This window comes from Nilaparvata lugens, chromosome 7, assembly GCF_014356525.2.
Source record: "Nilaparvata lugens isolate BPH chromosome 7, ASM1435652v1, whole genome shotgun sequence".
Taxonomy (NCBI): domain Eukaryota; kingdom Metazoa; phylum Arthropoda; class Insecta; order Hemiptera; family Delphacidae; genus Nilaparvata; species Nilaparvata lugens.
In genome coordinates, this window is record NC_052510.1 from 45,692,635 (window position 1) to 45,708,427 (window position 15,793).

Consider the following 15,793-nt stretch of genomic DNA (forward strand, 5'->3'; position numbering starts at 1 on the left):
CTAGAATTAATAATTCTTGACTGGAAATAATTCGAGTATTTCAACTACAAACCTGTTTGATGAATTTATTACAATGCATTTATCATGTGTTACAATTGAGTATAAGCTGATGGTTTGAAGTTGAACTCAATTCTAGTTTCAACGATCAACTGACTCAAATGTATCACATTATAATAATTGAAACAATACATTGATTAAACGGGTCTAATAGTTAAACCAACTTTGATGAAAGAAATCTTTAAAAATTTGTTACTTCTATGAATATTGTAAAACTCCTTACAGAAACTCCATAAGTTTACAAAACACTCAACACTCAGCTAAAAAAGGATTCTAATATCTCGTTGATACAGTAGTGCCTTTTTATGGTGATACTTTAGTGAAACTAAATTTCATTTTAAACTAGATTAAGGCCCGCCGCAAAGTAGACCCACGCTAATCCACGAAAAGCAACCCACGCCGTGGGATGTTTTGTAAACCATTGCTCCAGACATCTGTGTAATGATAATAATACATACAATGAATATTCCACTTGTCAGCTGATTCATTATGAATAATTCTATAGCAATGGTTTACAAAATATCCCACGGCGAGGGTTGCTTTTCGTGGATTAGCGTGGGTCTACTTTGCGGCGGGCCTAAATCCATATAAATTCTTGTTCGTTATAATAATGGTTCATTTTGAGTTCAAGCCACCAGCTCATTAAAGTCAGTTTAAGCGTTGACTGTGCAAACGGCTCTCGTGACAAGTGTTACGTTCAAGTGTGTAATCACATTGGATGCTTACTATGTGCAAGTGCACGCTTGGTTACGCATGAGCAAGCTTGCAGATGAGATACAAAATCTGGAAAGAGAAAAGGAAAACTGTACGCACCAGAAAGTGCAAGTGTTTCAATGGCACTTTTCAAATTTTGTTTTGCGGCTCATGCATGATTCGACTTGCACTAGCAGATAGCTTATACACATTCGATGTAATCACACACAAAGAATAGTTTTGTAGTTTGTTCAGAAATGCATAATAAAGTAGTATTCACATTATTAGGTATAGAAGTAATAAAATTTGTAAATTGATGTACTAATCTACATGAATCACTCTGCTTTTGAATGACGAGCTTGTTCTTAATGACAGGGACTTTGTTGTAGTATTTACAGAATATATTAGGTATAGAAGTAATAAAATTAGGGGTATTTACAATGTTGGAGTTAGCTGGCTAAGTCGAGCTATTCGCTAACTCCAGCTATTTGCTAAGTCTGTGTTAACTCAATGCTGTAGTGCTACGTTAGAAAAAAATTAACAAACGAGATAGCAGATAGCGCAGGTTTGAGTCCGCCAACTCTAGCTAACTCTGTTAAAACGGCGGCCATATTGTTTTGGTCATATTTGGTAGCAAAAATGAGGTTATAATCTTTGAGTTACACAAATTATCCGCTTGGAACTCTATTGCAGTTAGCTAATAGCAGATGGCTTTAGATGGGGCGTTCACAATCCAGAGTTAGCAAATAGCACTTTAGCTGGCTAAAACAACATTGTGAATACCCCTATTGATAAAACATACTGCCTAATCTACTTGAATCACTCACTTTGTTTCTTCTTGTTGATGTCTTGCTGTTGAATGGAGAGCTTTTTCTTAAAAACAGCGACTGATGTAGTATTTACAGAATATATTAGGTATAGAAGTAATAAAATTGGTGAGCATACATACGTACTACTCTACTAGAATCACTTGGCTTGTTTCTTCTTGTCCTTATCCTGCTTTTGAATGACGAGCTTGTTCTTGAAGACAGTGACCTTGGTGTTGGTAGAGGAGCTGCTAGCCGATCCCTGCAGCCGCTTGAGATTGTGTTGAGGAATACTGGGCTGCTGACAGGCGACTAGGGCGCCATTCTCAGAGGGACGCGTCTCGTCCAGCCGAGCCGGCACGTTGTGATGGGAGGCGGGAGACGAGCTAGCCCCACCGCCTCGACCACCCCTGTAAACGGGCGACGACGAGCTAGCCCCTCCGCCGCGACCGCCCCTGTAAATCGCATCCAACTCCTGCAACCGCTGCTTGAGAGCCTTGTTCTGCCGGCAACAGCGGTCCGACTCGTCTGCACCCGAGTTCACACTGCTCAGCTCGTCGGCGTAGTGCCTGAACAACAAATGAATCTTCTCCTGGTGGTCTTTCTGCGCCGCAATCAGCCTCTTCTCATACTCCAACCTCGCCTGCTTCAATGTGTGACTCAACTCCTGGATCTTCCACGCCTGCGCCGCCGATTGCCGGTCCATTTCCGCGATCTGGGTCTCCAGCTTACGTCCACTCTCGCGAAGATCCACCACCTTGTTGAAATACTTGCACAACAGAGATTTCGTTTCCATCAAGGACAATTTCATGACGCGTGCAAGTAGCATCTCTTCCCCCTTCTCTCTCTCTCCCGACGTCAGTTCACAGCTTCCTCCACACATCACCTCGTTCTTGTACTCAATCGTAGCGTCGATCGCTTCAATTGCTTCATCACACTCGATAAACTTTCTCTCTTCCAACTGTGTCAAAACTTTATCCTTATTAAACTTCGAATCCAAATTCCTCCTCTTCTCCATGAGATAGTCCTTTGTTTTCCTCAGATTCCTAATTTCGTGCCTGAGCACTTCTTTGGCATCAACAGCAGTCTCCTCAAAACTTGAAGATTTATTTTTCAAAACTTGTTCCAAATGTGAAAATCTATCACTACCCAATAACATATTTGCGTTAGCTATCTTATCCTGTGACAGTTTCTCTTGAGAAAGTTTCTCCTTTAGAAACTGTTCCCGCTTTTCAAGCGATTCCTGCTTTATATCCAGCTGTTCTTGGAGTTTTTGAGACGACTCTTGCAGACGTTGTAACCTTGCTTCCTCCTCTGCAATCCACTTAAACCTTTCATCATTCTCGCTTTCTGTTCCAAATCCTCGACTACTTTTCGATTTTTCGAGATCTTTTCCCACCCCAAGTTCTAAACTCATCTCTTTTTCAAGTTTTCCTCTAACAACCACTTCCTGTTTCTCAACACCCGAATTAGTTATAGCATTATCTCCATCAGACAAATCAGTCAACTCTTCATGTTCAAGGATAGCATTAGATTGTATATGAGATGGCAAACCAGACAATAAACCAGCAGAAATCTCACCAGGTAATATACTTTTCCTTCTAGCAGACATATAGGATTGGTCTGGTATTTTTTTCGATTCCGGTTCCTTAGTAACTTGCTTGCTACAGTTGTTCTTCATTTGTTCCACAACCAATTCATCAGTCATATTTTTGAACTTGGTGAAGGAAGCTTCCAATTTTACTAGTAGATTATCAGAGAGAGTTACAGGAGGTAGGCCAATTTTATTCGCGCAACTACTAGATTCACCCAAATCGTCATTCTCTGTAGCATCTTCAAAGTCAAAGATGTCATCTTCATCGAACTCTTCATTCTGATCTTCTGGTTCGTCCTGCTCATCAATACATTTGCTTTCGCTTACATTGTCTTCATCTGAATCCAAGGAGCTCGTAGAATTGCCGGAGTCAGACTGGCTTTTTGTGTCTGTTTCGGTGACCTCTTCAATTCTCTCCAGCGACTTGCCCGCGAACCTCTGATGACTGCTAGTCTTGCTCTCCTCGGTCACAATACACTCTTCACATTCCTGCTTCAGGCACAGCCACTCTTCAATCTGTTCCCTCGTTCCTTCCGGCATTTGGTTATCATTGTTGACTAGCTTGTTGAACAATCCTTCAGCATTGGAAACCAACTTGAGCCACTGGGATGCTGCAAATTCAAGACCGAAAGAGTCTGACCTCAACACATTGTTATCGTTCCTACAGTTGGATGATGCTATATCGTCTCTCACAAAGGTGTACTTGTTTAGCATGTGGATATGATCAATGAGGCGTAGACTGTTGAGAGTTTCACTGTAATCAGCTGATGCTGGCGAAAGACAACACAGCAGAAGAGTTTTCATAGTGCCGTTGAATGAGTCTTTGAGAATGGGGAACAATAAAGATTGAGTGAAAGGTGAGGAGGGCAGCCATTGGCCAGACAACGAAGCAATGATGGATGATATCACACCCAATCCAGCATTGGTGACTGTTTGTTGTGTGGTTTGCATTGGGCCAGTGGGGCTCATCACATACATCTGTTCACTACCTGCCAGATCGACAAATAGGGCCTGGGATGACCTCACTTCAGTTCGACCACGGTTTGAGAACCGCTTCTGTTTCACTTTTATCACAACAACACAATGAGACAAACTAGAGGCCGGGTTTTTGTACGTTCTAGCAGTTTGTCGTGCATTCATTCCAGTCCGAATACAGTTGAACAGATCACACACATTTTGGCAAACAATCTCTTCAACTCCTGCAAGAGTGGTCAGACCTTTTTCATCGGTTTTAAAATACAAATTGACGTTATTATTACACTGACTAGTACTTAAGAGATCTCTCATTTCTTCATTGAAAATCTCAACGAAACTGATACTCACACTAAACTGGATACCATAATGTTGGCGGAAGGTTAAAAGTTTATTGAATATTTCGCGAGCAGCTCTGGGAAGAATGCCGTACTTCGTCTCACTGAGTGCACAGTGCAGACTTGGTCCCAATATTGTGTAAGTCTTGCCCGAGTTGGCATTGCCGTAGGCGACGAAAGACACATCGTAGCCCTGGAGCATGTGATCCACTCGTTTCTGGATGACAGCATCGAACACTTGACTCTGGTCACAGTCCATTGGCAGGGCATAGTCCACGTAGAATGACATCTGGTTGGCAAGCAGGATCTCGCTGGTTTGAGGCAGCGCATAGAGACACACATCTTCACGTGAATGGCCCAACTGGATTGGTGGCCGAATCCTAGCTGCTACCTTTATGTCAGACTCCATTTTGATGATCGGGTATTTCAGCCACTATCAATATTCAATATACAGCAGCTGATCATAATTATTGAGGCAGTAGAGATCTGTTGAAAGAAAAAGCACCTAGTTATAAAAAATGTTATGGAACATTTTCATGTTAATTATTATTTCTATTACAATATAACTACAAGACTTTCCGTATTGATGTGGCAATTATCCATAAAAAAATTATTGCCGTTCAACATTACAATAGTTGTGTACAACTATTGAAATTGTAATTGATACAAACTAATATAAGTCAGTTCCAAGTTAACTTATTTCCTGATAAAATAGAAATAGCATTGAAATAATTTATTCAAATATTCGGGCAGAAGGTTTTAGTAAGTTATCAAAACTACTGGCTTATTAAAACAACTTGAGATACTAGTTTCAGTTGCTACACCATAATTAGTCTCTAGAAATCTCGATTTAATAGATTTTACTAGAAATTTAACCAGATCACTCCCGTGTTATCGGATGGGCACGTTAAACTGTCGGTCCCGGCTGAAGTATGAGAGTCGTAAGGCCCATTGACGGCTTAAATTGTATATTCAGGCGGTGGGACCTTCCCGCAAGGGTTCCCCACCAACAAAAGCCATACGAATTTACTTTACTAGAAATTGATTGTATGGTATCTTAAACTGTTTTAATAAGTCGGTGGGTTTGACAACATCAATTCATTTTCATTTAATAACTTCAAGAATATAAATACATTCAGATCAAAAGTCCTTGGTACAGGTGCAATTCCTTAGCGTCTCGAGACACCGCTAAGGAATTGCACCTCTTCAAAGAATATCAGCGGTCTTGGAAAGATATAGATATAACCTATTATACATTAAATTCTAGTATAACTATTCTACCATTCAATTATACAACTACTTATTAAGCTACTGTGTGAGATTCGTCTTTGGACTTGAAAGGGACGTTCACATAAGCCCTTACATCACTCACATGGGTATTTTGAAGCTTCGAGACAGAAGAATTTATCATGTGCTGATGCTCCTCCACAAGGTTCTAGCAACTGGGTCTCCTCTCTACTTGGGTCAGAAATTTCAATTCCTCGCCGGAATCAACAGAAGAGATACGAGACATGGCGCAAGCCTTTTGAGCATTCCCATCAATCGCACTGTGACATGGTCGTTCTGTGTGACTGCTTGCAGACTGTGGAATAGCTTACCCGCGTCTTTGAGGAGTGTGAAGAGGCGGACATTGTTTGGCGCTGAGGTCTTGGTGTTGCTGAGGGAGGGCGATCGGGGCAAAGGATGAGGAGGTGTGTGTACATTGTGTGTTTGCGTGAAATTTTATTGTTTCTTGCTTAAGAAAAAACATTTTTTCGACAAATTTTTTTTCAAAACTGTTTTTTCTAACTTTTTTCAGTCTACCAAATTAAATGAAATTGTTGTTTTTTTAAATACTATTGATTTATACTTTTTTATCATATTTATTATTATTCTATTCAAGAGATTATCTCATTATGTTGTGATGTGAATGCATTAGAATTGTAAAGGAGGGTTAAGTGTGAGAGAGGGCCGTCTGCGCCCTAACTTCGCCCTCCAGGTTAAAATAAAGACAGTCTATCTATTATTACTTTCTATTACATTAGGTACCTCTTTTATTCTACCATGACTACTATTCTGTAGAACCTGAGCAAAGAATAATATCTGATTTCATTGGGAAAGGAATGATGTAGGATATGAATTCAGTGATTGAATCTGAGTAGTATCTTAAATTGTACAATATCACATCAGTTTTTAGCCAGGTCACTCTCATGATATCGGATGGGCACGTTAAATTGTTGGTCCCGACAAACTAGTTCAGTTCATTAATTACTAGCTGAATAAATGCTATACTTCACTCAAAGGACTAAGAGCCTTCAGTAACAAATTTTTTTCCTGATGGTGATGCCCACATGAGCTCTAGGCTTGTGTATTGGTAATGAGGCGAATGATAATGAGAGATGAATGAACCTACAGTTTTAGGTGGGTTCCGAGGAAGCGATTTTACAACTCATGAATCATATCATAGAGAAACAATAGCGTAAGTAGATATCTCATGGTATAGGGAATTTATGTCGCAACTCTTACTGTTATCTCAAGCCGATTACTGTCGATTATTGTCAATTTTTACTGTTTTGTTGGGGTGATAGTGTATGAACGGCACAATTTGAGAGACTACCAGCGTCACACAGCTACATAGGAAAGAACTTGGGATAACAGTAAAAGTTGCGACATAAACGCCCTATACCATGGGATATCTACTTATGCTATCGTTTCTCTATGATCATATTCAGAGGAGTTGGCTCAAGCGGTCACCTTTCCAAAGGGAGAAGCAGGCGCATGATTCTTAACTTACTCAAGCGATAGCTTATCAGCGCGACCAAGCGTCGTACCGCTCTTAGAATGCACAGTGAAACCTCAATACATTTTATTCTCACACCAGAGCATTCTTTACAATTTTCATTAAAATTTCAGTAAAATACAGTATTCGAATATTTAATTTCCACAACATGAAACAATTACCAGGAAGTTCTTAGTTTGCTCCGAGGTTATTAGATGGTGTTGGCTGCTATTGGAGACTGCTTTCGAAATTAAAAAACCAGTGCCGTCAAAGAGAATATAGGTAATAATCAGACAGCTCTCATCTGAAACAAAAGGAATGGATGGATTATTGATTTTTTTTGTAAGAATTTGTAATGCATTATGTGAAAAATAAATGATTTTTTTTAAAGGCCTAGTTGTAAATAAACTTTGAAAGTGAAATATATCGATCCTCTTTTAGTTACAACAATGCAAACCATGGATTTTATTAACTCATTTTTTCCTATCACATGAAACGTTATCAAATTTAAATACAAATAATACTTGAAAATTCCATATTACTTGAAATTTATACCCTTGGAAATACATGAAATCTCTAACTAGAAAATGAAGAGAGATAAAAATTGGTTTCTTAGTACCCCATTCAAGTGTATCTTATTGCTCCACTTGGGATAACAAGGAACAGAGAAGTCATTTCACAAAGTGATAGCATTAAAAATCAACGGAGACTGTTAGGGACATCTCCTTGGTGTATGTTAATGCCCCACCAAATTTCAGGTTTTCCCGTCAACTAATTTCAAAGTTATGAGTACCGGTATTCAAAAATTAGGTTCAAAAAGTTGAAGGCCGAAAGTTTTATAAAACTTTTTAATTTGTAAGTAAAACACTAGAAAATCATTATTTACATGTTGAATACCTAACTATATTTGGAAATTATACTTGAAAATTGTGCTTAAAAATTGCACACTTGGAAATTATTCTTGAAAACTGAAAATTTAAATATATCTGAATTTTTTTTAAATATATGGGAAATAAGAAACAACATTAAACATGATAAACAGGTCATACACAACAAAATAATAACAAAACAGACAATAACTGATTGAATACGAATTTAAAAGTTATATTTCTTTTACACAGACATTTTGTTCAGTTGGGGTAATAAGAAACAGAGCCTTTTTCACAATAATATAAATAGCTGAAAGAAAAACAAAAAACTGGATTAAGAGGCTTTATTAGACTATGAAAAGGTTTGATGAAGGGATTGAGAGCAAACTAAGTAGTAAATTTAAGAAAAAAAGCTTGCACTATTGATTCCAAAATATAGAGCGATATGAATGTCAGGATTTTGCTGCTCTTGAATAGGTCTCTGCAGTGCTCAATCCTATCCACTCCTAATACCGTTCTTATTACACTTTTCTGGATTCTCAGTATTCTTTCAAGGTTTGTTTGTGCCCCAAGCCGCAATGCCATAACGAAGGTGCGATGCGAATAGTGAGTGAGTGATAGGCAATAAAGGCAGTGCCTTCATCTGAGATGTGTCGTATTCTTCGGATCACATAGGCTGCTGAGGATAATTTCTTGCTAAGGTGGTCTATATGATGCTGCCATGTCAGGTGGCTGTATATTAATACGGTATGCCAAGGAATTTTGTGGAGCTTTTTGTCATTATGTTGTCATCTATATGTTCCGTTGCTGCGCCATTTCCTGTTGGTGTGAATTTGAGGTGGACTGTTTTATTTTTGTTCATAGTTAGTTGTAGTCTATTGCATATTGGGTTACTTCCTCTATTGATGGTTCGATTATATTTGTTATTGGTGTGGTCTTCTCAGATGGGATAAGTATTGTGGTGTCATCCGCAAACAAGATATATTTTTTCTCACTCTGTAGTTCCTTTGGAAAATCATTTATGTATACCAGGAAGAGCAGAGGGCCCAGTATGGATCCCTGGAGTACACCTCTGGTCACTGGGCGAAGTGAAGATTTGTAGGTAGTGGTGAAGTTGTTGGTATGGTGGTCAATCTCCACATACTGTAGTCTTTCCGATAGGTAGTTCTCGATCTATTTAAGTGCCTTACCCTCAATCTTCAACTTTTTCAATTTTAATTATAAGATGTTCCAGTCTATAGAGTCGAATGCTTTTTTTCAGGTCTATGAAGAGTCCAGTGGCTGTTCCGTTGCATAGTTCTGATATAGCTGTAGTAGTGCTAAGACCCCTCCTGAATCCATGTTGTCTCACAGTCAGTAGTTTGTTGCTTTCCAGGTGAGTCATCAGTTGATTGTATATTGCCCGCTCTAAGATCTTAGATGTCACTGAAAGATTAGTAATTGGTCTAAAATTCTTTGCATTATTTTTATTTCCACCTTTAAATTTTGGGTAGATATTGTCAATTTTGAGGTTTTTTTGGGAACGCAGCATGTTCCATAGACGAATTCACTATGTCCAGTAGTGGTGTAGTTAGTTCAAATCAAATCAAAATTGTTTATTGTCATTACAAAACAAATTGTATAGCCTAACAAGGTCAGGTACATTTACAATTTATAACATTCTTCATTCTTCCCCACAGTACTTTAGAATTTCGCCCGTGATGTCATCGTGGCCAGCAGAGTTGTTAAATTTGAGTCTTGCAAGTAGATGGTCCAGTTCTTCTTTAGTAATTTTCCAGAACTCCCAGAGTGCTGGTATATCAAATTGATTTTATGGTTGTGAGGCATTTCGTTGGCTGTAGTAGTGTTTTTCTGGGCGGAGTATATGTTTAAAAAGTTACTGATTTGGTAGGGGTCTGTTATTTTCTTTTTATCTGTGATCAGGCAGAGTTTTTCCTGTAAATTGGCTATTTCTTTCATTTTTTATTATTCTCCACAACGTTTGAGTTATTTTATTGGAGTGTTCCACTTTACTTTCGAAATGTGTTCTTTTTTATTCATTACATCGATATTATATAATTTTTTTAGAATGTTGTAGTGTTCCTTGTCTGTCACAGATCCGGTAAGCATGTATCTATTTTGAGCATTGGCTAGTCTTCTATTTAAAAAAATGGCGTTGTTGTCCCAGAATGTTGTTTTTTGAAAGTTGCTTATTTTCTTGGGCTCTCTAGGCATTATGTGATCTATATGAAGACGCAGTATTTTAGTAAAATTGTTATACTTTGAATCAACCTGTGCAGATTGTTATTGTACTCCAGCTTATTTGCGTTAATTTCAATTTCAATGATTTTAGGTTTTGAAGTGAGTAATTCCTGGCATTGAGCTACATAATTTGGTTGTTAATTTATTGTTATGTAGGTTGAAATATTGGAAGCACTCACGAACTTCACGAAGTTGATTTTTAAGTTTTTAAAATATATAGAATGAAGTCTGGTAATAATGACAAAGAACAGGTGAAAGTAAATTGACACAACTTATGTTCAAGTGACATGGCAAAATAGTTGCATTTTAATTTAAATCATGAATACATGGTAGCAGATAAATTCTCTTCAAACACAAACATAAATCATGTTTATTCATGAGTGTTTGGAATTTGCTTTACCTAACCTATAAGTGTACTAGTAGTGCAAGACACAAATTAGGAAATTACAATACAAGACATTTCTTAACAAAGTATAGACAGATGTGAATACTTACTAAAAGTTTTCTTATCAGTAGAATTTTCAAATCACTAATTTTATATCAACAGTTTACCAAAATTATGTTATAAAAACAATCAAATTTTACTTCGCTCACTCCAATAAATTTGAGTTTTCTGTTGTAGTACTAACCACAGACACAAAATAGCACAGAGCACTAAGAAAAAATGTGCTTCAAGTCTACAGTAGAAGCCATTTTGAAAGATAGTTGATTTGGCGCTGATTTCAACTCACAATGAAGCCTACACTTGCAAAAGTCACTTTTAATATGAGTTTTCAGTGAAATTGAAAATTTAAATCCATACACAAAAATCAAATAATTCTTTTGAAAGAAAATTGTTTTGAAAAATAAAGAGAAAGTCTTTTCTAAAAAGAAAATTGAAGTGAATTCCTGTTTTTTGCTATTCAATAAACCTGCAATTATAGCAGATTTCACATGGTGCCGCGGCCTTCAAATTAAAATTGATCACAAAGATCATTATTTTTTTTCTGTTTTTACAGAATAGGTATTGGAAATATCCATCCAAACCATCTGGCTATTATTAGGTTATGTTTTCCAATAAAAAGGTATATAGCTATAATCTGCCAAAACAATTTCTCAATTCAAGGCTGGCCACTAATGGTAGGCCATCCACAAGGATAGAATAGTAAAGTAGCTTCTATTATAATTAAGACATGCATTCTATACATGTCCTCATAAATTATTGCATCACCAGCGAAAGGCTTTGAGCAACATTTCCTGAGTTTTTCGGTTTTTGGTTCTTCCATTTTTGTCTTTTATGTTTTCTTCACTGCTTTATTTGAGGTTCAATTATTATGCTATCATTTGTAATTTTCTAGTGGTTTATTCATTGTTATTGGTTGTTTATTTACTATTAGAAGCCTCTTGCTGATGACAAAGCATGCATGATGAACATGTGTGTGTGCATGATAAACATGCATGTAGATGCTGTACCATTGGTTACAAACCCTTTTTCTTATAATTTTTTTATATAACTTGAGACACATTTTGATGTACTACCAATTTTATCCAATAGGTTTGATAGTTCACCCAAGGAAAGTCATCGGTTCCAATTATACTAACTTCTTGATAAATCATGAATGGATTTAATGTCTATGAATAAGAAATCCAGTTCAGAGCAAATCAAATTATAATTTTCATAAAACCTGGGCAATTGACAACAAAATTTACTGAACAAAACCATTTGATACTTAACTTAAACAGAAAATTCTTACAAACTAAAATACTTATCTCTTCATATTGAACTCATTTATTTGGCTACAGGCTTCCAAAATTACACAAAACATTCAACACAAATTTAGAACATAATAAAATTATTCAGATCTCAATTAAAACATTTTAAACTTCACTTATATAGAAAAATTTCAAGAGGACTCAAACAATTCTACCCTAGCCAGCAGCCATCTTATCTTGAGAGAACCGCCCAAAGACCTTAAAGAGATAAGGTCTTTCTTGCATCTTTAAGGTCTTTGGAACCGCCTGAAGCTTCAAGTGCCCCACCTAACCACACCATCAATTGCCAACCTCACTAATAAAGAATACAAGTTTACAAATTATATTTATTATTCTCAATAAAACTTTATTTTAAAACTGTTTTGAATTTATTTACCCTTTATGTTGTTTAGAATTATTTGTTACCTCAGAAATAGAACCTTATTATTATTACTGTGTATCTGATAAATTCCCGGTAAAATGTGAGTCCGCATATTGATTACACTGATATTTACTATCAAGTTTATTAATATTTTGAATATAGAATTGAAGATTCGATTTTTATTGAGAAAAATGTAATATTACAATATAGATTCATGAAACACTTAATTATTGATTTAGTTTTAACAGAATATTTAATTACCTCAAACTTAATTAATATTTTCAAGTTGAATAATTTTTATTTGAATTTTTTAAAATTTGAATCAACATCAAGTGATTTCACTTGATTACAGACATCTAGATATACAGCAATAGTAGGCTTTGTAACGTGCAGAATGACAGCCCAGGTCCTTTATAATTATTTGCACAAGTCAATGGATAAAAAGAAAAGTTCAGGTACATTGTTAGATAATATGAATATCTTCATGTTGCTTAAACAACTTGCATTTTAAATTAGCATTCAAGAGGAATCCTTGTGGATTACTTTAACTTAGTTCTAAATCCTTTGCTGGCTCAATAAGTATATTCTTTTGGAATTTTTTTGGACAAATATTTATAAAATTCATGACAGTTTCGTTTATTTCCGGTCCTGTTAAATACCGTAAGTTTGAAGCTGGTGTCTTGAACTTTGGTCTTTTGATCTTATTAGTATTATTCTCTGATCATAAATTTTCCAACAAGGTTGAAAAAATATGCCTTTCATTAAGTCTTTGGACCTTGGAAAGTACAATATAATAATACCTATGTGTCAAAAAAGCTCCTTTTATTATGTGTATAGTCAAACGTTTACATCACCAATAAGCCTTTTAACAGAATTCCCCATCCTCTATGGTCATAATAAAAATTGTATAAATATCAACACTGATTGTTCTTTCTTGATTGGAAAATTTTGATAATTATTTTCTCTGTGCAAGAAATTTTTGAAGTATTTTGCCCATTTTACGGTAGCAAATGATCAAGAACATCCTACCAAGAGGACGAATAATTGCAAGATATTATGGTAAACATATTTGAAAAACTGATTCGAACAACTCCTGTATGAGAACTGATCACAAGATCTGCCAACAATATTTACATGACTTATTATAAATATTTACATGAAATAATCAGGAAAATCATTGACAGTCTTGCAAACAAGAGCTCGGCCCCTCTGACTTCATCTTGGCTTCATAATATTATAAACTTATTTTGCCTGTGATTCGTAGACTATGTGATTGTGACAAGACAAGGCAATGCAATGTGCCAGACAGTGCACAAATCAATCGACATTCTGGATGTGTGCTATCCAAAAATAGGCTACCTAGTTATTTCACGCAGAAGCTTTGTCAACAACAGTGATATAGATTTTGGACCCGCCACTGGCCACTGGTGGCATTTAAAATTGAATTAAATTAAATTTTATTGCCAAAAATCACAAATACATATTTTTACCATATAATTACAAGAGTAAATAATATAAATAGACATTGATTATAACTTGAGTGTGGCAATAACATCAATGTAATATTCGGCACTGCAAACTATTATATGTTTTGCAGTGCCGAATATTACATTGATGTTATTGCTACACTCAACTTATAATCAATGTCTATTTATATTATTTACTCTTGTATTATATGGTAAAATATGTATTTGTGATTTTTGGCGACAAAATTTATTTAATTCAATTTTAAATGCCACCAGTGGCCATTGGCGGGTCCAAAATCTATATCACTGTTGTTGACAAAGCTTCTGCGTGAAATAACTAGGTAGCCTATTTTTGGATAGCACATATCCCGAATGTCGATTGTTTTGTGCACTGTCTGGCACATTGCATTGCCTTGTCACAATCACATAGTCTACGAATCACAGGCAAATAAGTTTATAATATTATGAAGCCAGATGAAGTCAGAGGGGCCGAGCTCTTGTTTGCAAGACTGTCATGATTTTCCTGATTATTCTCATGTATATATTTATAATAAGTCATGTAAAAATTGTTGGCAGATCTTGTGATCAGTTCTCATACAGGAGTTGTTCGAATCAGTTTTTCAAATATGTTTACCATAATATCTTGCAATTATTCGTCCTCTTGGTAGGATGTTCTTTGATCATTTGCTACCGTAAAATGGCAAAACTCTTCAAAATTTCTTGCACAGAAAAAATAATTATCGAAATTTTCCAATCAAGAAAAAACAATCAGTGTTGATATTTATACAATATTTATTTTGACCATAGAGGATGGAAATTCTGTTAAAAAGCTCATTTGGTGATGTAAACGTTTGACTATACCATAATAAAGGAGCTTTTTATGACACATACTGTAGGTATTATTATATTGTACTTTCCAAGGTCCAAAGACTTAAAGAAAGGCATATTTTCAACCTTGCTGGAAAATTGATGATCAGATATAATACTAATAAGATCAAAAGACCAAAGTTCAAGGCACCAGCTTGAAACTCACAGTATTTAACAGGACCGAAAATAAACAAAACTGTCATGAATTTTATAAATATTTGTCAAAAAGAATTCCAAAGAATATACTTATTGAGCCAGCAAAGGATTTTAGAACTAAGTCAAAGTAATCCACAAGGATTCCTCATGAATGCTAATTTAAAATGCAATTAAGTTGTTTCAGCAACATGAAGACATTCATATTATCTAACAATGTACCTGACTTTTCTTTTTATCCATTGACTTGTGCAAATAAGTATAAATGACTTGGGCTGTTATTCTGCACGCTACAAAGCCTACTATTGCTGTCGTATATCTAGATGTCTGTAATCAAGTGAAATGACTTGATGTTGATTTAAATTTTAAAAATTCAAATAAAAGTATTCAACTTGAAATTATTAATTAAGTTTGAGGTAATTGAATATTCTGTTAAAACTAAATCAATAATTAAGTGTTTCATGAATCTATATTGTAATATTACATTTTCTCAATAAAAATCGAATCTTCAATTCTATATTCAAAATATTAATAAACTTGATAGTAATATCAGTGTAATCAATATGCGGACTCACATTTTACCGGGAATTTATCAGATACACAGTAATAATAATAAGGTTCTATTTCTGAGGTAACAAATAATTCTAAACAACATAAGGGGTAAATAAATTCAAAACAGTTTTAAAATAAAGTTTTATTGAGAATAATAAAATAATTTGTAAACTTGTATTCTTTATTAGTGAGGTTGGCAATTGATGGTGTGGTTAGGTGGGGCACTTGAAGCTTCAGGCGGTTCCAAAGACCTTAAAGATGCAAGAAAGACCTTATCTCTTTAAGGTCTTTGGGCGGTTCTCTCAAGATAAGAT

The 15,793-nt window shown here is 35.7% G+C and overlaps 1 protein-coding gene across 1 annotated transcript; it reads right to left on the bottom strand.

Moving 5' to 3' along the window:
- Positions 1 to 1,384: 1,384 nt before the first annotated feature.
- Positions 1,385 to 10,953, bottom strand: LOC111054284 (kinesin-like protein KIF7). The gene is made up of 3 exons (XM_039432895.1): positions 10,824 to 10,953; positions 7,401 to 7,522; positions 1,385 to 4,946 (listed from the first exon to the last, which is right to left on the bottom strand). Exon 3 carries the CDS (start codon positions 4,867 to 4,869, stop codon positions 1,717 to 1,719), a length of 3,153 nt encoding a protein of 1,050 aa, XP_039288829.1. The 5' UTR covers positions 4,870 to 4,946; positions 7,401 to 7,522; positions 10,824 to 10,953; the 3' UTR covers positions 1,385 to 1,716.
- Positions 10,954 to 15,793: the final 4,840 nt, after the last annotated feature.

What these genes read in the sequence shown, in the direction of transcription:
- LOC111054284 (XM_039432895.1), bottom strand. Translation starts at nt 4,869, where the DNA reads ATGGAGTCTGACATAAAGGTAGCAGCTAGGATTCGGCCACCAATCCAG.